The 25,614-nt window shown below is 53.8% G+C and overlaps 1 protein-coding gene across 2 annotated transcripts; it reads right to left on the bottom strand.

Moving 5' to 3' along the window:
• Window positions 1–2,244: 2,244 nt before the first annotated feature.
• Window positions 2,245–25,146, bottom strand: LOC100601359 (myosin-7). 2 transcript variants are annotated; one of them, XM_030802450.1, is made up of 40 exons: window positions 25,125–25,146; window positions 23,698–23,753; window positions 23,038–23,246; window positions 22,590–22,733; window positions 22,145–22,301; window positions 21,985–22,012; window positions 21,260–21,368; window positions 21,084–21,176; window positions 20,917–20,980; window positions 20,400–20,498; window positions 20,059–20,162; window positions 19,305–19,443; window positions 18,767–18,885; window positions 18,493–18,642; window positions 18,038–18,208; window positions 17,117–17,426; window positions 16,772–16,839; window positions 16,310–16,397; window positions 15,500–15,617; window positions 15,231–15,354; window positions 14,818–14,954; window positions 14,305–14,560; window positions 13,445–13,687; window positions 13,085–13,261; window positions 11,706–11,851; window positions 10,485–10,575; window positions 9,360–9,749; window positions 8,998–9,124; window positions 8,692–8,810; window positions 7,723–7,919; window positions 7,016–7,199; window positions 6,667–6,832; window positions 6,382–6,506; window positions 5,514–5,822; window positions 5,120–5,323; window positions 4,872–4,997; window positions 4,486–4,761; window positions 3,509–3,604; window positions 3,261–3,395; window positions 2,245–2,378 (listed from the first exon to the last, which is right to left on the bottom strand). In XM_030802450.1, the coding sequence occupies exons 3-40, from the start codon at window positions 23,236–23,238 to the stop codon at window positions 2,361–2,363; spliced, it is 5,808 nt and encodes a 1,935-aa protein (XP_030658310.1). In that variant the 5' UTR covers window positions 23,239–23,246; window positions 23,698–23,753; window positions 25,125–25,146; the 3' UTR covers window positions 2,245–2,360. The 2 variants fall into 2 exon arrangements, with proteins under 2 accessions (XP_030658310.1, XP_004091949.2); XM_004091901.3 differs by lacking the exon at window positions 25,125–25,146 and having other exon boundaries at window positions 23,698–23,791.
• Window positions 25,147–25,614: the final 468 nt, after the last annotated feature.

Raw genomic sequence — 25,614 nt, 5'->3', positions numbered from 1 at the left:
TGGGAGTCCTGGAGTATAAGGACAGGGATGGAGGCTTTGGCCACAGGTGAGGGTGCCAAGGAGGCAGGGCTGGGCTCCCTGGCACAGCTTGCCTCTCTTCTGCCTGGCTCCCCGTTGCATCTGTCTCTATGTCTCGCCTTCATTCCCTCTGCCTGCTTCCCCATCTCAGAGTGGGGCCTGCCTCCGATTCTCCCTGGCCCATGTCTCCACCCGGCTCAGGGTCTAACATGAGGCTCTGCCCTCTCTGAGCTGGCCTCTTCTCTCGTGCTGGGCCTCCACGTCTTGCTCCAGGCTCTTCCTCCTCCTTCTCTCCAATCTCCTTGCGCCTTCCTGACTCTCCTTGCATTTGCAAGTGACCCAGGATTCTTTCCTTCACTTGGGATCACCACCCGCAGCTCTTCAAGCTTCTCCCTCCAAGGCTCCCTCTCTTTTCCTCTCTCCCCACCCCCCTCAACACCCCTCCTTCTCCCTGGCTTGGCTTTCAGTCCTCTCTCAACCCTGCTGTCTGCATCCAGCCCCTGGCCATTCTCGTAGGATCTGTATCTCTTGCAGTCTCTCTTGCTCTGGTTGCTTAGGTCCCCTGGGTCTCTCTGCATAGCTCCCTTTTCAAGGGTCCTCTCCTTTGTTTCTAGTTACCTCTTCATTGCTGTCCAAGTCTGTTCCTAGCCAGAGGAATGGCCCTAGGGATCTCGGCCCAAGCCGAGGTCGTGCCACTGCACTCCAGCCTGGGCAGCAGAGTGAGACTCTATCACAAAAAAAAAAAAAAAAAAAAAAAAAAAGCTGAAAGAATCCTAGAAATCACAGAGAACTGAATTACCTTGGCCTCTGGGGCTGTGTGGTTCGATTGAGCTGGGTAAATGAAAAGGAAGCATCCCTGGTTTGAGGGTGCTCTGGCTGGGTTGGCCTAGGGAAGAATGGAAGTGGCTACGAGGAGAAAGGTGGTGGCGCCTGTGGATCTTTCTGGGGCCTCCTCATTTCCTGCATCTTTTTTCCTTGTCTCTGTTTCCTCTGGTTACCTTGTCCTGTGGTTGCTCAATCTCTTTGTCCACTGCCACCCCCTCAGGGCTTTCCTTGTCCCCTCCCTACCCCCTTTTTCTCCTCTGCTGTCACTGCTGTTGTCCGGTACTGGTTTCTCCTTCTCTGGCATAGGGCCTTTGCTCTGGCTGCCGCAGTCAGAGCTCAGAGCTGGGTACAGAGCAGGAGTGGGCTCTGAGTGGTTGGTGGGTTGGGGGAGATCCAGTCCAGGGCTGAACCACTGCTTCCCAGGTTCCCAGTGGGGCCGACAGCCCCAGTGCCTCACAAGCCCCTGCCCTCTGTGGCCCACAGTCCCAGGCCCACCTAAGCAACCCAGCTGTGGCAGGAACTCCAAAGGGGCTGAACTTGTTTAGTTGGAGGAGACTTACTCCTTCCTGCACCTTCCCTCCCTCTCCCCAGAGTCCTGTTCACACATAACCTTCCCCAGCCCCTCATCTGTCTGTCTCCCCTCAAGATGGCTTGCCATAAATGGGCCAGGAGAACCCCATCTTCCCACAAGCCCAGAGGACAAAGGGCTTGGTAATGGGAATTACAATGGGAAGAAATCAGTGGGAAGAAGTGAGCACCCTGGGCCAAGGGGGCTCGGCCCCGGGAGGAGCTGAAGAGGACGGCAGGTGGGCTGAGGGTGTGTTTCTCCCACCTGTGGTGGGGAGGGGGTACACTGGCTTCTGGCGGTGGCTGGAGAGGGTGGTGGCTCTATTTAGAAGGGGATGCAGGCTGTAGCTGTGAGTCCTTGTGTACTCTCAGAGACTTGCCTGGGACTGGCACTTAGGCAGCCATTGCCTCACCTGGCCCAGTGGTTCACACTTCTGCAGGCTCAGAAACGGCACTGGCCAGCACCCACACCCCGAACCGCTGCCCTTTGCCCAGCCCTGGGCGGTTTCCATGATGGTGGGTGGGGCAGGGTTGACAGAAGCTGGGGTGCAGGTCCACAGTAGATGGGCTCAGGGTGCTCTAGGTGAACTTTAGGGGTCTCCCTAAATCTCCTTTAAATCCCGGCTGGACTGGGGAGAAGGCTGGGAGGAGAGGTGTCACCTCTGCTGCATTTGGCTGGTTTGGGGGAAGTGAAGGGGGGTTTCAGCGCTGCTCTAGGAAGGCCTCCTAGGCCAGGCCTTTGAATTTGCCCCCGCCCCCCTGCATTTCCACCTCCCCTAGTCCAGACCCCACCCCCGGGTCCTCAGGGCAGTGAAGAAGAGTCTGGAGTCAGGATCTCGGCTTCAAGGAAAATTGCTTTATTCTGCTTCCTCCCAAGGAGCTGTTACACAGGCTCCAGCATGGGGCTTTGCTGGCACCTCCAGGGCTGAGCAGATCAAGATGTGGCAAAGCTACTCCTCATTCAAGCCCTTTTGAAAGGAAACAGAGTCGAATCAGTCCTTGGAGAGATGGTATTGGGCAGGGACAGGGCATGGGAAACAAAGGTGAGAGGGGTCTGATGGTGGGGGGCCTGCTGTGTGGGCAGGTGGAAGCCCCTGTGGCAGCAGCAGATGTGTTTCCAGGGATCGATGTGCAGGGGGCAAGTTCTGGAGGGTAGGGTTCTGGGGTTGGCCAGAGGGAAGTTGCCTGGGCGAGAACAAAGCCAGGCCCAGGTTCTCTGAGATGTCCATTTTAGGTTTGAGTTACAAGATTGCAGGACAAAATTAGGTGGAAGGGAACTGGAAACTAGCAGTTGGGGAGAAACTGGGATATACTGGTTGTATATAAATTAGGGTCTTCTAGGGTGGCAGACCTCCCTAGGGCTGAAATTCCCAGAACCACTGAAACTTAGAGCTGAGCTGGGCGCGGTGGCTCACGCCTGTAATCCCAGCACTTTGGGAGGCTGAGGTGGGTGGATCACAAGGTCAGGAGTTCAAGACCAGCCTGGCCAACATGATGAAACCGCATCTCTACTAAAATACAAAAATTAGCTAGACATGGTAGCACATGCCTATAATCCCAGCTACTTGGGAGGCTGAGGCAGGAGAACCCGGGAGGCGGAGGTTGCAGTGAGCCGAGATTGTGCCACTGCACTCCAGCCTGGGCGGCAGAGTGAGACACCGCCTCAAAAAAATAAAAGTTAGAGCTGGAAGAATCCTAGAAATCACACAGAACTGAATTACCTTGGCCTCTGGGGCTGTGTGGTTCAATTGTGCGGAATAAATGAAAAGGAAGCATCACTGGTTTGAGGGTGCCCTGTCTGGGTATGCCTGCTGTAGGGGTGACTAGCAAAGCCCAGAGGAGGGACCCACCTTGGCGCCAATGTCACGGCTCTTGGCCCGCAGCTTGTTGACCTGGGACTCGGCGATGTCCGCCCGCTCCTCCGCCTCATCCAGCTCGTGCTGCACCTTGCGGAACTTGGACAGGTTGGTGTTGGCTTGCTCCTCCTGCAGGAGATGGGAGCATGAGGTGAGAGGGGGCTTGGGTTCTCAGCCTCCTGGTTTGGGGGACGAGCTCTCCTATGCCTCCCTTGGGCCTAGTCCCCAGCGGGGTCACTCACCGCCTCCTCGGCCTGGCGCTTGTAAGCCTTGACCTTTAGCTGCAGCTTGTCCACCAGGTCCTGCAGCCGCAGCAGGTTTTTCCTGTCCTCCTCCGTCTGGGGGCCAGAGGGTAGGCAGGGGGTGAAGATGGCACAGTCATAGAAGGTAGCATCCCCTCCACCCTGCCCTGCTTCATCTGATATCCTGACCCAATTCTACTTTCTGATCCTCACTAAACACTTGAATTCTCCTTATAATTTCTTACCAAATATGTGTAAATATTTTAAATGATCTGTACCAGGAAAGAGTCCAAAGAACTAGTGGGACTCCTGAAATTATGCACAAAATTGTGTGTGCGCAGTGCTCCAGGGAGCAGGTTTTTCAGGGTCCGGGGACCCCATGGAGGATAAAGTCCCCCGCTCTGGACCTCAGCACATGCTGGGAGTGACTTTGGGGCTATGAGTGTGATGGAATTTCCTGGGCTGCAATGCAGATGATGCTGACTTAATCTAGGTTAAGGACAAAGTGTGCTTAGAGGGATAGTGACATCCTGGATTGGAAAAGAAACAAATACTAATTCAGAGTCTGATTCTAGAAAACACCTCAGAAAGCTAGAGTCCACACTGCCCTGGGCAATGGAAAAGTTTTTGTGCTTGTTTGAATGGGATGCCCATTTTGGTGTCTTTTGGGGGTGACCCTGGCTACATATTTGCTTTCTGGTGAGCTGTGCTGGGTGAGCTTTGTCTGGAATTCTGTGTGTGTCCCCTGGCGATGGGCTAAGAGTGGGTGCTGAGATGGAGCTCCCAGGCCAGGAGGCTCAGAGACTGACCTCTGAGCTAGGGGACATTCAGGGTGGGGCAGGGCTAGGCAAAGTGAAACGGGGGCTGCATTCCCATCCTTGCCCTGGAAGAGGCTAAGAGCACTCTTCATTCTCCTCAGCTGATTGTCACTGTGGCCACGGTGCCCGGGCTCTGCCTGGAGTCACTGCCCGCCGCACCTGGTAGGTGAGCTCCTTGATGCGCCGCTCGCTCTTCCTCATGCCCTTCACCGACTCTGCGTTGCGCTTCTGCTCCGCCTCCAGCTCATTCTCCAGCTCCCGCACCCGCGCTTCCAGCTTCTGCAGCTGCTTCTTGCCACCCTTGAGGGCGATCTGCTCGGCCTCGTCCAGCCGGTGCTGCAGGTCCTTAATGGTCTGCTCCATGTTCTTCTTCATGCGCTCCAGGTGGGCGCTGGTGTCCTGCTCCTTCTTCAGCTCCTCTGCCATCATGGCGGCCTGTGTGCAGGAGAGAGGTGGCATATGGTCTGGTCAAGTCCTCCCACACTCACTGCCCAGCCCACGGAGAGACACTGGTCTGGATCGGGTAGGTGGAGGGAGGGACTCACATCCGTGATGGCCTTCTTGGCCTTCTCCTCGGCGTTCCTGCACTCCTGCACTGCCTCCTCCACTTCAGTCTGGAGCTGGGACAGGTCAGCGTCCATCTTCTTCTTCTGGTTGATGAGGCTGGTGTTCTGGGTTGGGGGAGGGTTGGGCAGAGCAGGAGAAGCATTGAGCATCTATGCATAGCTCTCAAGCCTTGCTTGCTGAGCCCCAGCCTGTGCTGCCTTCAGGAATGAGCAGGGGAGCCTCTCACCTGGGAATGCAGCAGCTGCACCCGCTCGCTGGTCTCAATCAGCTCCTGCTCCGCCAGCTTCCGAGAGCGCTCTGTCTGCTCCACCACGGCACGCAGCTCCTCCAGCTCAGCCTGCAGCAGGTTGTTGCGCCGCTCCACGATGGCGATGTTCTCCTTCAGGTCGTCGTTGGCGCGGACCGCATCATCCAGCTGAATCTGGGTGTCCTGAGGATCAGGAGAGTGGGCATGAGCGGGGAGCCAGCCTCGATTCCCTTCACTGAGGGCACCTGTCAGAGGTCCCTGCAGTAACCTAGGGGCAGGAGGAATGTGGTGCCTGTATGGAGACACCACTGCTTCGCCAGGCCACGTGGAGGCCAGTCCCCTCTGGGTGAGGGGACCTCCCACCCCCGTGTACCTTCAGCAAGCTCTGGAGGGTCTTGACTTGCTTCTGGGCCTCGGCAGCCATGCGGTTGGCGTGGCTGAGCTGGATCTCCATCTCATTGAGGTCTCCTTCCATCTTCTTCTTCACCCTCAGGGCCTCATTGCGGCTGCGTGTCTCTGCGTCCAGGGAGGTCTGCAGCGAGTCCACCACCCGCAGGTGGTTGCGCTTGGCCTGTTCCATCTCCTCGTCCTTCTCTGCCAGCTTCCGCTCGATCTCTGCCTTGATCTGGTTGAACTCCAGCTGGGCCCGGAGGATCTTGCCCTCCTCGTGCTCCAGGGAGGCCTGGGAAGGGGTTGGGGGAGGGGATGCAGGCAGACAGTCAGGGCACAGCGCAGGGTGGGGGTCTGTTCACTAATCATGGATACGAAGTGAGTTCAAGAGTGGTGTAAGTGGTTCAGTCAAAGAAGCAGAAGGTGGAGGAAAAGAGAATCTAAGAGAAAATAAAAATAAGCCTAAGAAAAAGTGATTCAGGCCCTCACAAGGGAGAGCTAGCTATGAAGACAAGGAGGAAAATGAAGAGAAAGGTGTTGCCAAGGAAACAGAGGCAATCAGGTATAGAGTATAAAAGAAAACAGAGGCAGGCAGAGGTGGGAACCAGGAGGTGTATGGAAGTGGGAAACTCAGCTAAGATGCAATGTGTAAAATGTTTATATGAAGAGAGTTCAGTGACTGGTCATTCATTCACTCCACAAATCTTCATTGAGTGTCTACTATGTGCCAGGCTCTGTCCTAGGCTCTGGGGATGGGTCATTGACCAAAACAGTTAAAGCAGGGGATGAGAACAGAGACCAAAAGCCTGGAGCTCTGCTCCCTGCACCCCGTGCCCTGCACAAACACACACCTCGGCCTCCTCCAGGGCTGACTGCAGCTCCATCTTCTCGGCCTCCAGCTGCTTTCGGACCTTCTCCAGCTCATGGATAGTCTTTCCGCTGGAACCCAACTGCTCAGTCAAGTCGGAGATCTCCTCTGTGTGGGGAACACGGTAACTCGGTTGAGGGCTGCTGAGGTCCAGTGGAGTTGGAGGGACACGCCTCTTTGCCCAGACCCCTCTTGGAGCCCCTGGGTGGCACCATATGGGAACACTGCCAGTGCAGCCCCTCCCCAGCCTCTCGGGCCCCCAGCACACCCTGAAGGTTTTTGTTCTCCCGCTTGAAGGTCTCCAGATGTTCCAGGGACTCCTCGTAGGCGTTCTTGAGTTTGAAGAGCTCTGTGCTGAGGGAGCGAGCCTCCTTCTGCGAGGACTCCAGCTCCGACTGCGACTCCTCATACTTCTGCTTCCACTCGGCCAGGATCTGCCCGGGGACAAGGCTCACTGTGCAGCCCCCAGCCTCAGCCCCATGTCCAGGGTCTGTCTCAGGATCTGCCTGGGCTCAGCCCTCCTCCCCCACCTCCAAGGAGGACAGCTCTGGCCTTGCACTGAAGCCCTCATGCCCCCTTGCCCTGCATGCTGGCTGTGGCCGCCACCCATAGCCCACCTTGTCGAAGTTCCTCTGCTTCTTGTCCAGGGCTGCAGCAGCAGCATTGGAGCGCTCTACATCCACCATCAAGTCCTCAATCTCATTCTGTAGCCGGTGCTTGGTCTTCTCCAGCGAGGAGCACTTGGCATTAACAGCCTCCACGGCCTCCTCAGCTTCCTGCAGCCGCTGGGCCAGCTTCTTCCTGCCCAAGGGAGGGTGGGAGAGGGTGGGGAGGATGGAGGATGTGGATGGGGACAAGAGGAAACAACATGAACCTTCTAGAAGACAATCCTTGAAACCTCAGAAGTGCAGCTGGAGAAGCCTGAGGACAGGTCCCAGGGGCTGAGAACAGCAGGCAGAGGATCCCAGCAGGGCGTGGAGACCCAGGCACCCTCTGACCCTGGCCCAGCCTCTGGGCTGTGGACATTGAGGAGGTATGGGCTTCTGCAGCCCTCCCCACTGCCTTTCCCTGCCACAGTGCCCTGCCCCAGACGGAAGCACTCTGCCCTCAGACAAACCTTTTGTTCGTCTTATATTCGGATCAGAAACATAATTCGAGCAAAAAGCTTCCCTGAGAGGAGAAGGAGGTGGGGCCGGGGCAGAGTCCTCCTGTGTTGTCAAACACTAGCCAAGAATCGCCTGTGTGGGATCTGCTGAGGCTGGGGCTGGGCTGAGTCCTGCCTGCAGAGGGGCCTCAGCCAGAAGTCAGGCTGCTCAGAACTCACTTGGCCTCCTCGAGCTCCTCAGTCCGCTGGATGGCGTCCGTCTCATACTTGGTCCTCCACTGGGCCACCTCTGAGTTGGCCTTGGACAGGACGCGCTGCAGCTCGGCCTTGGCCTCCGTCTCCTCCTCATACTGCTCCCGCAGCAGGTCGCAGTCATGCCGGGCTGACTGCAGTGCGTGGGCCAGGGCGTTCTTCGCCTGGGGAGGGGTGGGCACCAGGAGGTGGGCTCAGCTTTCTCCATAAAGCAACCCCACCCTTGCCCTTCTCCTCACCCCAATCTCAACATCATCCCTTGGCCTCATCTATGTCCAAACCCCCAGTGGACCTGTCATGGTTTACTGTTTGCTGATAACAAAGAATGCCAATACAGCAGTGAACTATTTAAGAAAAGCTTCGTGGCCATTGGCCCTGAGCTCCTCCCCACACCAGACATGGTCATCATCACGGCCATTTTACCTGGTTGGGGAGAGGGAAACAGGCTCAGAAAGGTTAGGGGATTTCCCTAACCTAAGATCACTGAGCTATAAGAGGCAGGTTAGTATTGAACCCTGGAGTTTTTTAAAAATCATGTTCTTTCTCCTTTTTCGTGAGCCCAGCAAAGTGCTAGGAATAGGCTCCAGTTTAATTTCTTTCTCCAGTTTTCAGGTGGCCCTGCAAATCCCAGGACCCATTTGTGCAGTCCCTACATCCCCTAGCTGTGCCTAGGCAAGGCCATCTCATGCCTGCCTAGTTCATTTCCTCTCCTCCTTCTCACACCCTGCCTCCCGCCCAGGGATGCAGCAGAAGCAGAGGGCCTCAGCCTGGGGAGTAGATGACATGTGGCAGGGTTTGGGCTTTGATTTCTTTTTAGAATTCTTGGAGAACTGTTGGTTCACAGCCAGCCTTGTTGCTGGGAAGGGAAGTGATGTTGATGCAAGGCTAGTCAGTGTGCTCCTTGCTTGGGCCAGGTGGCCTGAGTCTAGCCCTTACCTTAACCTCCTCCTCTAGCTGCCTCTTGAGGTCCTCCAGCTGCTGGGTGTAGGTGAGCTTGCCTCGGGTTAGCTGGGAGATCAGTGCCTCCTTCTCATCCAGCTGCCGGGACAGCTCACCTGGGGAAGCACCATTCTAGATCAGCACTCCTCTCTATCCCCACCTCCTCCTGTAGCCCTCAGGCCCCATTTTCTGGGGAGACTCTGTGTCTGTGTGTGCGTGTATTGGCGTGTGAGCGAGGCTGGAGTGGTTCAGGAGGTTGGGGAGACTGCAGTGGGATCCATGGAGCCCCTGCTCTAGGCTCACCATTCTCGGTTTGCAACTTGGCCCGCTGGCTGGTGAGGTCGTTGACAGAACGCTGGGTCTCCTCCGCCTTGCTCCGGTGCTCATTCATCTGGTCTTCCAAGGTCCGGCACATCTTCTCCAGGTTAGCCTGAGAAGGGAAGGAGAGTTATATGATGACGTTGGGGGGGGGGGGAATGAAGGGGGTGTAAGAGGTGCAACTAAAGGAGAAAGGAAGAGGGAAGGTGTGAAAAGAAGGAGGGGATCTGAGAACCAGGCAGAGGAAGGGAAGTGGGAAAATGAACCATGAAGGAAGAGAGACGACATGGACAGAAAGGGGAGGTGGGAGGAGGAAGTTGGAGGAGGGGAGGCTGAGCAGGGCCTGCCTTGGCCTTGATGATCTGCTCCATGTTGGAGGTGACGTCGTCCAGCTCCAGCTTGAACTCGCTCTTCTCCTTCTCCAGCTTCTGCTTCACCCGCTGCAGGTTGTCGATCTGCTCGCCCAGCTCGGCCACGCTGTCGGCGTGCTTCTTGCGCAGGGCCGCGGCAGTGGCCTCGTGCTGCAGCGTGGCCTCCTCCAGGTCCCGCCGCATCTTCTGGAACTCGGCCTCGCGCTTCTTGTTCATCTCGATCTGCACGGACGTGGCCCCGCCGGCCTCTTCCAGCCGCTCGCTGATCTCCTCCAGCTCCCGGGACAGGTCTGAGCGCAGCTTCTCCACCTTAGCCCTGGCGGTGCGCTCGGCCTCCAGCTCCTCCTCCAGCTCCTCGATGCGCGCCTGGATCAGACACAAAGGGCTCAGACCCACCGCCTGGACCCCTCCACTGGAATTCCCCCCGGCTCTAAAAGGCTCTCGGCTTCTCTGGAACAGCAAGTCAGTTTAGCTCTTCCAGTGGAGAGGTGGGAATTAAAGGATTTGGGGAAGATGGTTTGAAGAGCCGAGTTAGCCTTCCTTTAGGGGAGGGCCTGACAGTCTACATGCTCTTTATTGGAAGGAAAGTGGTTGAAACTTGCTCTTAAAGATGGACAAAGAGACCTGTGTTCTGGGGATATTTTAAGCAGTTTAGTCATAAAAAAATAAGAAAAGTTGAAAATGAGAGAGCCATATTTGTCTGACCAGACAACTAAAGACCTAACACAGCTTCTGCTCTAGAGTAAGAAGGAAAGTCATGCAATCAGAGTCGAAGGGCTCTTAAAAACTTCCATGTAACAGGGGAGGGCATGGAGACCCAGAGATCTGGAGTGGGCTCCCGGAGGTCAACCCAACTAAGGCAGAGCTGAGATAGAAAGCCAGGAATTCTGCCCTCCAGGCCTGCGACCTTTTCAGAGTCTCTGTGGATCACCTGGCCCCTTTTGGATGTATCCATGGGGACACTGTGATAGCTGCGTGTCTGCCTCCATGGACACATAATCAGTTCCTGTAATGCTGTGAACAGGACACCCTAGAGGAGGGGACAGGGGAAACAGAACCAGCCCAGGGACTCAGCATCCCGCGTGGGTGTCCAGACCTCACCTGAAGCTCCTTGAGCTTCTTCTGCAGCTGGCTGCCGAGGGCCTGTTCATCCTCAATCCTTGCATTGAGAGCATTCAGCTCAAAGTCTTTTCTGTGGGGAAGGAGGGATGGTGAGGTAAGGGAGACTCGTGGGGCCTCAGGAGGGTCCACCAGTGGTTAAAAATGGTAATGATACAGGTAAAGAGTAGGATTTCATTAGAAAAACAGCTTATGGGGGTGATGTAGGATCCCTGGAAGTGTAACACCTGCGGTGAGATTGAAATCCAACAAGAATGTAATGGGAGGAGTGCTGTAGACAGGGTGATGGGGCCTGGGCTCTGCAGGACATTCCCATCTTTGGTCCTTGTTTTCTCATAATGTAAAATGAGGGGGTTGGACTAGATTGTTTCGAAGGTCCTTTTTAGCTCTGGTGGTCTTTAATTTTGTCACTGTTGCTTTGGGTAACTCAGCTAACCTTTCTGAAACTTATTTTCCTCTTTGGTAAAGTGAAATTAAAGATACCATCCTTAAAAGGTGTTTTGAGAATCAAATAGGATCGTGTATTTATTCATTTATTCAACACTTCTGTGCCTGGGAAGATATGAAGATTCCTGTGCAAACACAAACTTGATGAGGATGTAGATTATGATGATTCTCAAAGCCTTTCAAAGTCCTGAGCCTGAAACACCATAAGGCCTTCAATTATCAAAATATGTTCTGCAAGCTCACTGTTTACCAAGTCTGGAAAGTCTATACGTTTTGGAAGAACTTACACTAAGAATTGGAATCACAAGTTAAGCAAAACAAAGAAATGGCCCTGATCCCCTGACTTCTTGAATGTGAGGGCATTTCTTGGTGCCTTGTGGGCTCTCTGTGAAAAGCCACAAAGGGACTTTCCTAAGAGGCTCTCATGTGGAGCCTTCCTCCATGTCAAGGAACTGGTCTCCAAAGAGAAATGTGTATAAAGGGGGAAGGCTGTTTTTTTCATTCCCACCGAGTGCCTAACGAGAAGAAAGGATTCAAGGGATACAGTGGACTTTTTGCCAGGGAGGACCATCTAACTAACCCTGACATCTGGGACTAGGGGAGGAAAGCCCTTGTGTGGGAGGCCTTTTCCCATGGTTTGCGCCTCCACTTGTGGAGGCTGCATGAGGTTGTTGCCTCAGAGGATGGCTGTCTTGGGTCTGCTTGTACTGTTATGGGCTGGGGAGGAGGAAGGGCAGCAGGGAGGGGACACAGTACTTTTTCAGCCGCTCATCCAGCTGCTGCTTGTCATTCTCCAGGTCCATGATGCTCTCCTGGGTCAGCTTCAGGTCACCCTCCAGCTTCCGCTTCGCTCGCTCCAGGTCCATGCGCACCTTCTTCTCTTGCTCCAGGGATCCCTCCAGCTGATGGAGAGAAGGAGCCAGGCCCAGTGAGGCAAAGCATCCTGACTTGGTGATTTTGTTGTTCAGTTACCCCAGGACTTGGTAAATCTTTGCGTTCAGGACTTGGGAAACCTTCCCCAGAGTGGGCCAATGTTATTAGGGGACTGTGAGATTGCCTAGATATAGGGGATGCTCAATCAATATTTGATAGATAAAGGAATGAATGATTGTGGGATGAAACCCCAAAGCTGTTTTCTTTCTTTCTTTCTCTTTCTCTCTCTCTCTCTTTCTCTCCTTCCTTCCTTCCTTCCTTCTTTCCTTCCTTCCTTCCTTCCTTCCTTCCTTCCTTCCTTCCTTCCTTCTTTCTTTTTATTTTTTATGGAGTCTCACTCTATCGCCAGGCTGGAGTGCAGTGGCGCAATCTCGGCTCACTGCAACCTCCACCTCCCTGGTTCAAGGGATTATTCTGCCTCAGCTTCCTGAGTAGCTGGGACTACAGGTGCACGCCACCATATCCAGCTAATTTTTGTATTTTTAGTAGAGACGGGGTTTCACCATATTGGCCAGGATGGTCTCTATCTCTTGACCTCATGATCCACCCGCCTTGGCCTCCCAAAGTGCTGGGATTACAGGCGTGAGCCACTGCCGCTGGCGGCCATATTCATTCTTTCAGCATCCTGTAAATACCTACTGGGCATCGGGCTCTGTGTGAAGCACTGCAGTCCCCAAATTGAATAGATCTAAGTTAGTATCTAAAGGAAGCTAGTAGTCTTATGGCTGAGATAGAAGCTTAAATAATTAAAATATAGAGTGATAAGTGAGTCAACAGCCATATGTGCATCAGAGGGAACAATGATCAGATTCTGCCTTAAATATTGGAATTTCAAAAATTCTACTTGGGGAGCCTCACAAAATTTCCAAAGAAATTTATCATGTTCTTATGAGATGACCCTCTAAATCTGGTGTCAAAGGCAGAGATGTCTGGGATTGAACTTAAATTAAATAAGAAAACTCATCTCTACTATTGATCATACCAGTGAGATTAGATACATAATTCAGAATTGATCACCACCTCCGACTTTTCATTCCCCAGCTCCCTTCTAGAAAGATATCAGGAAAGTTAACATCCTCTAACCCCACCCCCCTCCAAACACACACACACACACACACACACACACACACACACACACACACAGAGCTCTGGGCACAGATAGACATGGCATATCTAGGCCCCGCAACTCTCAATCTACTCACATCATCCACTTGCTGCTCCAGCTTGACTTTGGCCTTAGTCAGGGTGTTGACTTTGTCCTCCTCGGCCTGAAGGTCATCCAGGGCCTGCTGGTGGGCCTCTTGCAGAGCTTTCTTCTCCTTGGTCAGCTTGGCGATGATCTCATCCAGCCCAGCCATCTCCTCTGTCAGGTTTTTCACCTGCCGACCAAGAATCCCATCTCCTTTAGGCTCAAAGGCCACCAGCTTGGTGCCATCTGTGGGGAGCTCCATGTCAAGGTCCATGCTGCTCTCTGGATGCCGAGTGGCTAGCCTGGGTCAAGGTCAGTATGGTCTGGGAGTCCTGATGAGACCCGGGCTGGAGCCAAAGGGAGCTGCCCTTACCTTGTTCTCTGTTGCGTGTTTCTCCTTCTCCACTTTGGCCAGTGTCAGCTCCAGATCATCGATGTCCCTTTTGAGCTCTGAGCACTCATCTTCCAGCTTGCGCTTCTTAGCAGTGAGCTCAGCATTCATCTCCTCCTCATCCTCTAGCCTCTCATTCATCTCCTTCACCTTGGCCTCCAGCTGAATCTTGTTTTTGATCAGCTGATCACAGCGCTCCTCAGCATCTGCCAGGTTGTCTTGTTCCTGAAGGCGAGGAACAGAGGGGAGGCTGTTCAGGGGGCAAGGTCCTCATTCTTGCAGGTAGAGGGAAGGAGAGGCACATCCCTCAAATAGGAGGGGAACTCTAGGATATCCCCAGTTGGCAAGAGCTTCAGAAGTATGGGGAGGGGAAGAGTTTCAGGATAGTGTAACTTGGGAACATTGGGGAGGGGAGCAGAGAGGAAAGGAACCAGAAGTCTTCATCTGGACCTCTTCCTCTGGTCTCCTCATCGAAGGGCGGGAACTGCATTTGCTGATGCCAAGCACTTATGTATGATGGCTCAATGAAATGGACAGCTTTATTCCCTGTCTAGAGGAATTGAGGCTCAAAGATGATGCATGGTCTGCCCAAGGTCACAAAATAATTAAGCTGTGGATCTAGGTTGAACCCAAGTAGAAAGCCTGTGCTTTTAAAAGTCAACTCTTTTCCCTCTGCCCTTTCCTCCTCCTGAGGGACCTCTTTGGAGGTCTTTAGAAGTGTTGATCCCAGAGTCCTCTGACTGAAGGAACAAGACAGTGAGCCCCTGTGCAGGGAGGTGCAGGGTTGTGGGAAGTGAAGGCAGAGCAGGGTGGAAGAGCCAACAGTAGCCCAGGAGCCTCACCGCCTGCACTTGGAGCTGCAGGTCATTCTTCTCCTGCAGCAGGGACACCATCTTCTCTTCCAGCTCCTTGCGGCGAGCCTCGGACTTCTCTAGCGCTTCTTTGAGGCGTGTGAACTCCTCCTTCATGGAGGCCATCTCCTTCTCTCTTTCTGCGCTCTTCAGCAGCGGCTTGATCTTGAAGTAGAGCTTCATCCAGGGCCAATTCTTGACCCCCATGAAGGCTCGAATGTTCCACTGGATTACCAGCAGGGAGTCTCTGCAGGGGCCCATTGAAAGGAGTGCTGAGCCTCCTGCCTCCTTCCTATCTGAGGTCCTGAAACCTTGGGAATGTCCCATTTCCTTCATCCCTCCCACCCTTCCTGAGGCCTCTGACCCTGTGACTGCAGTGTGTTCATATGAGCCCGTCCTGCAGATCTCTCTGTTTGAAGATCTGCTGAGCTTTTTTTCCTGACACTGCCCCTGAACCAGCCTGGGCCTCAGAGAAGCGGGAAACCTCCTCCTGAGATCTCTCACCTACGTTCCAGCAGCTTTTTATACTCCATTCTGGCGAGCACACCTCGGGACTGGGCCTGGATACGCGTGATGATGCGGCTCAGCCTCTCGTCCCTCATTTCCTCCAGCAGCCCCAGCAGCCCGGCCTTGAAGAACACCTGCAGGCAAGGTGTGTGTTGGGCATGACTAGGGAGGGGTACGAGGTAAAGAGGTGGTGGGGATTACCTTAGGAAGGGTAACAGCCTAGAAAAGGATTGCAGGGAGGAGGTCAATGGCAGCCGGAGCTGGGATGAGGGGAGTGGTGCTAGATGTTCCGCTGGGAGGGGTAGCATACAGGTAAGAGATTTTGCTAAGACGATTATAACAGGAAAAGCATCAGAGGAGTCAATGGACAAGAGATGTCTCCCTTTAATTAATTAGTCTCCTTTCCTCACCTTGGTGTGGCCAAACTTGTACTGGTTGTGGTCAATGTCCAGGGAGCCGAGCAGCTTCTCTGCCCCCTTCCTGCTATCAATGAACTGTCCCTCAGGGATGGCCGCTGGGTTCAGGATGCGATACCTGAGGAGGGAAGTGCCCAGAATCACCCGTGATCTGCAGTGATCTGCTCTGCCCACAGAATTCCAGGGCCACCTGCAGATCCCATTCCCACCAGGGCAGCCTGGCTCCCCCTGTTCTATGAGCTCTGGGGCACCCTCATACCCACCTCTGCCGGAAGTCCCCGTAGAGGATGCGGTTGGGGAAGCCCTTCCTGCAGATGCGGATGCCCTCCAGCACGCCATTGCAGCGCAGCTGGTGCATGACCAGGGGGTTGTCCATCACCCCTGCGGCAAGAAGGAAGTAGGAAGAGTCTGTGAGAACACTGGACTGAAGTTCTGTGTTCTGATCCTGGCTTTGTCACTGATTAGCTTGTAATCTTAGCAAGTCAGTTAGTAATAATCATTTGTTTCATTTTCTTCTAGCCACATTTTTAACCAAAAGGCTTTCACATTCCTTTTTTATATGATTCACACCTATTATCTTAGGTGGTAGCCAGAACAGATATATCCCATTTTCTAGATGAGTAAATTAAGCACAGAGGGGTTATGGGACTGGCCCAAGGTCACTATGCTGATCAAGAACAGAGCCAGGTCTTGAACCTAGGTCCCTGAGCCTCTGTCTCCTAATCAGCCAAAAATGGATTAACAATTTGAATATGTCTCATTGGGGGATTAAGTGGTTCTGCAGGTAAATTTAAAGTTGAACTAAGATTCTCTCTTGGACAACCAGCTATCCAAGAGGTCGTAGGGCCACTGATGAGGTAAGGTCCATCAGAGTGCCTTACACATCACCTGCGTTACACACTGCAAGTGCAAGGCAGCACTGAGAGGGAGGTACCCTGGGAGGCCTCATGGGGGATGGGAGAAGAATGTGGTCTGGAAACCACTGTGGTGGTAGGTAGGGAGATGCCCTAGGAGGTCCTGTTCCCAGGGTGGTGTATGCCCAGCAGTGGCCTGGCCTGAGTTTGTGGCCTCACCTGGAGACTTTGTCTCATTAGGGATGATGCAACGTACAAAGTGGGGATGGGTGGAGCGCAAGTTGGTCATCAGCTTGTTCAGATTTTCCTGTGGCGAAAAATGCAATAGAGAAAAGTAAAGAAAATGCAAGAAAGAGATGCAGGAAGAAGAGAGGAGAAGAAGGAAGAAAAAGAGAGATGGAGAGAATTCGAGAAGTCACAGAGATGAAGGGGCCCTGGGGCAGACAGGGATAAGGAGAGAGGGTGGGAGACAGGAGGGAAAGAGGAGAGAAGTGAGATGGGAAGTAAGTAAGTGAAGAGGCCAGGAGATGACAGGAAGAGAAGACAGAGTGAAAATGGTCACGAATGCACCGAGGAGACAGGGAACACGAGGAGTAGGGGATAAACAAGGCAGGGAAGGGCGGGGCTGGGTGGGGTTGGGCAGATGGGGAGCCAAGTTGGCTGGGGCTGTGTCCCACTCACCCTGTGCAGAGCTGACACAGTCTGAAAGGATGAGCCTTTCTTGGCCTTGCCTTTGCCCTTCTCAACAGCTACAGGAAGGAGAGTCAACAAAAGAAAGCATCAGTGTGGGGAGGTATGGCCTGAGTAAAGAATCACAGCCCCTCTTTACATCCTTGCTGACATTTGGCCCCTGGGTGATGCCTTCAATGTGGCTGCCTCAGTTTCTTCACCCAGTTCCATCCCACTGAGTCTGTAAACCTTGGGGTACAACCTGACATTGAAGTGGTGGGGTGTAGCAATTGGCCTGGCTCAGAACCTTGGCAGAATCCCTGCTCCTCTGTACCAGGAGCCTCAGCTCCTACTTACGCGCATCAGCCCCAGCATAGTTGGCAAACAGGCTGCTGAGCAGCTTGAGGGAAGACTTCTGATACAAGCCCACGACAGTCTCATTGAGAGGATCCTTGTTCTTCTGCAGCCAGCCAATTATGTTGTAGTCCACGATGCCAGCATAGTGGATCAGGGAGAAGTGGGCTTCAGGCTTCCCCTTGATATTGCGTGGCTTCTGGAAGTTGGAGGATTTGCCCAGGTGGTTGTCAAACAGCTTGGCCTTGAAGGTCATGTCGGTGGCCTTGGGGAACATGCACTCCTCCTCCAGGATGGACATGATGCCCATGGGCTGAGGAAGCAGGGCAGAGCATCACTGAGTGTCCTTCACACAGGTGGACATGGATTCTGCTCTGTGGTCAATACTTGCTCATGGAGGTGCCATGTTGGGTGTTAAGGTAGTAGGCTCAGCTCTGAGTACATTTATCTACTGACTGGCACCGGTTCAAGGTGGAGGATTTTGTCTGATGACAGAAGGACCTTTGTGAAAGTCTGGGAATGTGGATTCTATCGATGCTGTACACACCACTCCACCACCCAGATGCCTGAGATGCTAGGGTTGAAAATAGGTGCACTCTTATGATCCCCTACACCACCCTCACACTTCCTGATCCTTGGATGCATAAACCAGGCCCAATAAACATGCAGGTGTGGGAGGTCATCATGCAGGTGCCCATCCTCCATGTGTCTACTCTCAAGCTCCTGGGAACTCAGCTGTCCCTGGTGCTACCCTGTCCTGGGTGCTCAGCACAACATAAGCTCTGGAACCAAGGACTCAGGATCCTTCAGCCCCTTCTATTGTCCAGATTATATTCTCCCAGAAGGGAGAGGGGCTGCTATTTTGTCTATGGTGTTCGTGTTGGGTGTGCAGGGAGAATTCAGGTGGTGAGGCCAAAGAGGCACCTTCTCGATGAGGTCAATGCAGGCCTGCAGGTCCATGCCAAAGTCAATGAAGGTCCACTCGATGCCCTCCTTCTTGTACTCCTCCTGCTCCAGCACGAACATGTGGTGGTTGAAGAACTGCTGCAGCTTCTCGTTGGTGAAGTTGATGCAGAGCTGCTCAAAGCTGTTGAACTGCAGGGGGCATGAGGGGTGGGAGCAGTCAGAAAGGGGGTGTGAGTGGCCACTGGGGCTGTGCCCGTGCACTGTGCCCAAGCCCAGCAGGGCGTGGCTGGTCCCCTCCATGTCAGGGCAGTGAAGGAGGGCTTCCCCTGAAGACAGGGACAATGACTGCCTCTGTCACCACACAGTCCCCACTGCCTTCCCATGTCTGGTCCACAGCTGGCTCTCAGCAAATGGCTGTTGAATGTAGGAGCGAGCGCGTGATTGTCTTCCTACTCCCAGGGGTCCCAACTCACGTCGAAGATCTCGAAGCCAGCAATGTCCAGAACTCCTATGAAGTACTGGCGTGGCTGCTTGGTCTCCAGGGTGGCGTTGATGCGTGTCACCATCCAGTTGAACATCCTCTCATACACTGCCTTGGCCAGTGCCCCAGTGGCATATATCACCTGCAAGGTGGAGGAGAGACCCATATTGAGCAGGGTTGTTGGGAAGAGTGAACTTGAAAACTCTCATCCCACCATGCCAGTCTCCCTACCCTGCCCACCCATTATCATCTGAAGATGGACCCACCTGCTGGACATTCTGCCCCTTGGTGACGTACTCATTGCCCACTTTCACCCGAGGGTGGCACAGCCCCTTGAGCAGGTCGGCTGAGTTCAGCCCCATGAGGTAGGCAGACTTGTCAGCCTCTGGAAGGAAAAGGCAAGTAGCAAAGTTGGTAAAGCGATGACTGCTGGCCGGGCGTGGTGGCTCACGCCTGTAATCCCAGCACTTTGGGAGGCCAAGGCAGGCAGACCACTTGAGGTCAGGAGTTTGAGACTAACCTGGCCAACATGATGAAACCCCATCTCTACTAAAAATACAAAAATTAGCCAGGCATGGTGGTGCATGCCTGTAATTCCAGCTACTCGGGAGGCTGAGGCAAGAGAATCACTTGAACCCAGGATGTGGAGGTTGCAGTGAGCCAAGATTGTGCCATTGCACTCCAGCCTGGGCAACAGAGCAAGACTCCATCTCAAAAAAAAAAAAAAAAAAGAGAGAGATGACTGTTGAGCAGATGTGGCCCTCCATGACTTGACAGCTGCCCCCAAGAATCCCTGCCTCCCACCTTCAGTGCCGTCTGGCTCCGCCTGCTCCTCCCGCTGCTTCAGCTTGAACTTCATGTTTCCAAAGTGCATGATGGCGCCTGTCAGCTTATATATGGAGTTTTTCTCCTCTGAAGTGAAGCCCAGCACATCAAAGGCATTCTGTAGGGAGGCCCCATATTGGCGGACCCCAGAAAAAGAAGTATGATGGGTAAGTGAGATCCCTTCTAAGTTGTAGAGAAAACTCGTCTCCTTAATCCCTGTGGTTTCTGAGACTCCCATACTCAGTGGGGAACTCCAAAACAAAGGATGTAAGATGCAAGAGCAGAGCAGATGTCAGCCGGCCGCAGCCCCAGTGTCAGTGGCCACAGCTTTTCTGAGTTACCCACTTATGCTTCTTGGCCCTACACTTGCTTCCTGCCTGGCCTTCCATACTTGTCTGCATCTGTTCACCTAACAGTCCCTCCAGCCCCATGCCATCTGCATGGCCTTCCCTCCTCGTCCTGCTCCCTTGGTGATGCTTGTTTCTTGGCTTGTGTTCCTCTCTGTCTCATGGCTTTCAGCCCTTCCTGGTTTGATAGAACACCAGATACTGGCCAGTCCTGTCTCACCTCATCCATTCCCCAGTACACCCTGATCACGGGGCACATTCTGGCTCTCAGGAGGTCCATACCACTTTAAACAACCAACGGCCAGCGTCTTAGCTCTGCTTTTGGACCCCTGTTTGCCCCTCACTGCCAATCCTCCCACCCCCTGGCTGGGTCCTCACACACTCACATCAGTGGCCATGAGCTCCTCAGCGTCATCAATGGAGGCCACGGTGGTCTCTCCTTGGGAGATGAATGCATAATCGTAGGGGTTGTTGGTGATCAGCAGCATGTCTAGGGGAAAAAACATGGTTAGGGTGGGACACAAGCCCCCGGCTCTCATGGAGGCTGCTCACCACAGCACATGGCCTGGGGAGGAGCACAGGACAGGGCTTGGCTTGGCCCCACATCCCACTGAATCGAATCCAGAAGTGCCATGAAACCCAGGGCATGCCAGCTGAATCCAGCCACAAGCAGAGGGGACCAGGTTGCCATGGAGATAGTTGGTCTCAGTTGGTGGCTCTGACTCACCCAGCAGCTCAGGCTTTTTGTTAGACAGGATTTGGTAGAAAATGTGATAATCTCTCTCCGCTTTCAGCTGGAAAATAACTCTGGATTTTTCCAGAAGATCTGTGAACAGGTGGGGAGAAGAAGGAGGGAAAGAAAAGTTAGGGTTTGGGCACAAGAAAAATTAATGATAAATGTAGCAAGCAAAAGGCAGAGGGAAGGGAAGAGCCAGAGAGACTAGTTGGACAAACACAAAGAGATCACACAGAGAGATGGAAACAGAGACCCAGAAGGAGAGAAATAGTCTCAGAGAGAAATCCCAGAGAAAGACACCTAGCCATGCAGAGACAGAAATGGAGAAAGATGCAGAGGAAGTCTCAGAGAGAGACAGTTATGTAGACCTGAAGACAGAGACACCTACAGACAGAGACTTAAAGAGGAGAAAAACAGAGGGAGGGAGGGGAGAGAGAGAGAGGTCAAGACCAGATGGTCTAGAGCAAGGGTGAGCTTAGGGTGAGCCTAGCAGATTCATGGCACTCACAGGTCTCTATGTCTGCAGATGCCAACTTTCCTGTTGCCCCAAAATGAATTCGAATGAATTTCCCCTGGAGAGATGGAAGAGAGTGGTGATGAGTCGGGGGAAGGCTCATATTTGAGACCATCCCTCCACCAGTCCAAGTCCCAAGGCCAAGGTCAGGGACCACTCACGAAGCGGGAGGAGTTGTCGTTCCGGACGGTCTTGGCATTGCCAAAGGCCTCCAGAGCAGGGTTGGCCTGGATGATCTGGTCCTCCAGGGTGCCCTGCAGAGGTCAAGAAGGAGGCAGGTGAGAGCTTTTCCCCCTCCCTTTCTGTGGTGCAGGACCTTGGAGGGCAGCAGGCCTACCTTGCCCGGGCTCTGGTCCTTCTTACTACGGTCCCCAATGGCTGCAATAACAGCAAAGTACTGGATGACCCTCTTGGTGTTGACCGTCTTCCCTGCGCCGGATTCTCCGCTGTGAAGACAGTCAGGGGCTTATTGGGCAGTGAACAATACTACTGGAGACCAACAAGCCTCAGATCAGGAGAGAATGCCTGGGCCTACCCGACAGTAGGAGCCCTGGGCAAGAAGCTGCCAGGTTATCTGCCCCCAAAATCCACAACTGTCTTCTGATGCACAGAGGTCAGGCCTGGCACCAGGAAGGATGCCACCAGAAGGCACTGGTTTGGGCAGGCTGAGCCTGTGCTTGGCTGGGCAAAGTAAACGGGGGAGATGGGCCTGGGCTGCTTTGGGAAAAGTGGGTAGGGCTGGAAGAATGGGAAATGTTTCTGAAGGGAAAGAAAATGAAGAGGTGAAGACATGGTGATAATGAGCTTCTGGATAAACACGTGATGAGTTGGAGGAGAGTGGGTGAGGGAGGTGGGAGAGGAAAAACATGAAGGGGATGGAAAGCAGAAAGGAAGAGGGAGAGCAAAGAGAGCGGTCAGGGTAACGGTCAGAGGAGAAGGAGATGGGCACGAGGTGGAGGGGAAAGAGGCTGAGTCTATGCCTAGGGGCCTGGGACCCCTGATGGGGCTGGAGGCTGGGATCAGGGAGATTCTGGAAGGGAATAGGGTACCAGCTACACTCACGTGATCAGGATGGACTGGTTTTCTCTGTCTGTGGGGAGAGGGTGGGGAGGAAAGGTCAGGAGCTGCACAGGATGCTCTCGTGGGGCTTCTCCCTTCCTTCTCCCTCTCCCTCCCGGCCTCTCCCAGTTCCCTTCAGGAAGACCCTTCCGGGGCCTCTCACCTGTCAGCATGTACTGATAGGCATTGTCGGAGATGGAGAAGATGTGGGGCGGGGCCTCGCTCCTCTTCTTGCCCCGGTAGGCAGCCACCACCTCAGGAGTGTACACCGGCAGCCACTTGTAGGGGTTGACGGTGACGCAGAAGAGGCCCGAGTAGGTCTGGGGATAGAAAAGGAGCAGTGACTTGCCAGTTGCGAAGGGTGAGGGCTGGTGATTTGGGGAGTTAGAGAAAAATCCCAGGAGAGAAAGAAGAGAAAGGAAAACTTCTGCATGCACTCAATCTGAGTAATGCCAGTCCCCAGAGTGTTGGAATTGAACCAAGGATGTTGGGACGAGGTTAGAGTGTAACCCTGCCTAGACACAAACAGAAGACACTCTTGGCTCCTGGGGTGGACATGGATGGAGCAGGAACAGAGATTCCAACATGGGGCCAGGTGCAGCACTCACGTAGATCATCCAGGAGCCGTAGCGCTCCTTGAGGTTGTAGAGCACTGCGGGCTCATGCAGGAAGGTCAGCATGGCCATGTCTTCAATTTTGTCGAACTTGGGTGGGTTCTGCTGCATCACCTGGTCCTCCTTCACGGTCACTGTCTGCAAGAGCCCCCATCCAGGCCCTCCTGTCAGCCTGGGCTTTCCCTCCTTCCTCAAGAGGGTTAGGAGTTGGTGAGTGACAGGGCAGTAGTGCTCAAGAGAGAAGGAACTAGGATCTCACAGGGAAGACAGAAGGGATATTGGGAAGGAGAGGGCTCTTTGGAGGGTCTGGATTCTTCCCCAAAGGGAAGGAGAATGGGACCATCCTCAGGTCTGCGTGGGCATGGGGCATGGGTGTACCCCTCTCTGTCCACCCAGGTGTGCAGGTGGCCAGGGTGGACTCTCACATCAGCCTGACACCCACCTTGCCATTCTCGGTCTCGGCAGTGACTTTGCCACCCTCTCGAGACATGATCTTGGCCTTGACAAACTCCTGTTTGTCATCAGGCACGAAGACATCCTTCTTGAGGTCAAAAGGCCTGGTCTGGGCTTCTAGCCGCTCCTTCTCTGACTTGCGCAGGTAGGGGGCGGCCTCCCCAAAGATGGCCATCTCCGAATCTCCCATGGCTGTGCCTGGAGTGAGCAAAAGCTGGCAGCCCTCCCATCTGCCCATTCTCCCCTTCCCTCCCTGGGCTCTCCCCTTCAGTGGGAGCCCCAAAACCTAGCACCATGCTCAAGAGTCAAGAAGAGTTACCAGTGAGTCCCTTCCTCTTTGAGGTTACCCCTTAACCAGAAGAGCAGCCTAGCAAACCTGCCAGGGTAAAAGGAGCAACTAACTTGTTCAAGCTGGGGCTCTCCTAGGGGAAGGAAGAGCATCCTGAGCTCCCTGCAGGAGCAGAAATCTAACTATTTCCATCTCTGACCCTCATCTGTCCCTGGACCCCCTGGTCACAGGTAAGGAGCGCCTGATAGCCAAGATATTCTCTCCAGCACAGGGCAGAAACTAGAGTTCCATAGGCTGGCTTTGGGGCTCTAATGCCCAGTCTCACTAGATTTTCAGTGCTCTAGCTTCAGCTTTTCTTACCTGGGCTACTCAAGTGTGTCTACAGATGAGGAAAGGGGCCAAGGCCTGCAGGGGACCTGGAGAGAGGGAAGAGGCTGTGTCAGGGCAGGCTGTGCCCAACCTGGCCAGTCCCACCTTCCTGCTTCTCCCTGGCTCTGTCCTTCAGCATTCACCCTCTTCCAAAACAAGGTGGAAAGGGCGGTCAGCTTCTCTGGTCCCATCCTTCTTGTTTTTCAAACTTTATTCCTTTTTTCCTCGAGACCTAGTTCTAACAGCTTTCTGGTGTCAACTCACCCTGAACCCTAATCCTCTTCACTCCTCCGAGATGGTCCCACCCCTGCCTGTACCCATCTAGTGGTACCTTTCTTTGAGCCATCTGAGAGACGATTAATGGTCACATTTGTTCGGCACTTTCCAATCTAAAAGCACTTCAATGCACATTCTCCTACTCAGTCTTCACCCCATTTGACAGATGAGGAAATCGAGGTTAAGTGGCTTGCTTGTCCAAGAGCCCATGACAACACGTGGGAGAGCCAAGACTTGAATGCAAGTCTGATGACTCTAAAGAGAGTTCTTTTCCATCCTGTCCCCATTTTGTTGTCAGACTTTGTGGACATTCTCAGAGAGAAGACACTGTGGGCTTCCTCTCATAGACACACCCATCACATAGGCAAACACCCTCCACAAGCCCTCTGATGAACACTCATGCCTGCTTCTTGGGCATGTCTCTCACATGAAGACAGGCTTCCTTCCCACACATCAGTCCGCACCTCAACCCCAGGGTGCCATATATGCCTCAACAGCAAATGTGCACATTTCAGGATGTGTGCCGAGTAAGTAGACTCACATCACTGCGTGTTCTTCAGTACACAAAGACCTGGAACATCCTACATCCCCGTGCCTGTGAGTTCCTTCTGCAGAGGGTACACATACTATAACAGTCATGACTCGTGGAGGCATAGACAAGAACCTCTGCATGCATGGACAAGGGTAGCTACACACTCCAGGCCTCACAGAATCACATGAAGGCATACACACTTCCTAGAACCCTTCTCCACCATCCTTTCTCCCTCCCTGCAAAGGAACCTCCTCGTTCACAGACATGATCACACACCCGCATCTGCCACTTGATATTTCTGTATCAGTCAGTGAGGTACATACCCTCTCTCACATTCAGACTATGCAGGCTTGTCCACACACACACACACACACACACACACACACACACTCTGTAATGCATATTGGTCCCATATGCTCAGATGCAGATATCTTCCCCTAGGAACTCCTGTGGCACATGCGCCCATGTTCAGACCTGCACATGTGTGCCCAGTGACTGGACCTGGTACTCTGCATGAAGTCCTGCATGAAGCTTGCTATTCCTAGAGGAATCCCTTCCTAAGCCTGGAGCCCCCTTATCCCAGAGTAAAGCCTCCAGCTCCCGCTCCTACCTGAGAGCAGCAGGGAAAGACACAGAGCAGGACAGAGCTGTGGAGTCAGACCTGGTCTCAGGGGCTGTATATATGGGGCAGCAGGGCACCCCCACCCCCAACTGCACCCAGTCCCTAGCCGGATTTAGAAAGGGCTGTTGTCACTAGAAGCATTTCCCCCAGGCTCCCCCCCTTCCCAAACAGTGCTCCCCTCCCCCTCCTCCAGCTAGGAAACAATTGGAAGTGGTCGTCATTGTTATGGCATGGAGTGTGCAGGGTCTGAGTTCCAGGGGGCGGGGTGGCTCAAAGTGCAGCAAAAATATCTTCCAGGCCAGGCCTCACATTCCACAGCTGGCAGGAGAGGGAACTGACCACGACCACCAAGACCACAGGCAGCCAATGTCCTGGCTCTCCCGCAGGGCACTTCTGGCCCTGGACACTGCTCCCTCTCCAGTCTCCTGCTGCGAGGCCCCTGCTGGCCTGGCCCCATTTCCACAGTGTCCTCCCTGCT

The sequence above is a fragment of the Nomascus leucogenys genome, chromosome 22a (genome assembly GCF_006542625.1).
Source record: "Nomascus leucogenys isolate Asia chromosome 22a, Asia_NLE_v1, whole genome shotgun sequence".
NCBI lineage: Eukaryota > Metazoa > Chordata > Mammalia > Primates > Hylobatidae > Nomascus > Nomascus leucogenys.
Note: the sequence above shows the minus strand (reverse complement) of the source record. Positions and strands in the feature narration are given on the sequence as shown.

What these genes read in the sequence shown, in the direction of transcription:
- LOC100601359 (XM_030802450.1), bottom strand. Translation starts at nt 23,238, where the DNA reads ATGGGAGATTCGGAGATGGCCATCTTTGGGGAGGCCGCCCCCTACCTG. An exon ending in ACGACAACTCCTCCCGCTTC is followed by an intron (nt 20,981 to 21,083) that starts GTGAGTGGTCCC and finishes CCATCTCTCCAG; the next exon opens with GGGAAATTCATTCGAATTCA. An exon ending in ACAAGTTTGGCCACACCAAG is followed by an intron (nt 14,955 to 15,230) that starts GTGAGGAAAGGA and finishes CCTTGCCTGCAG; the next exon opens with GTGTTCTTCAAGGCCGGGCT.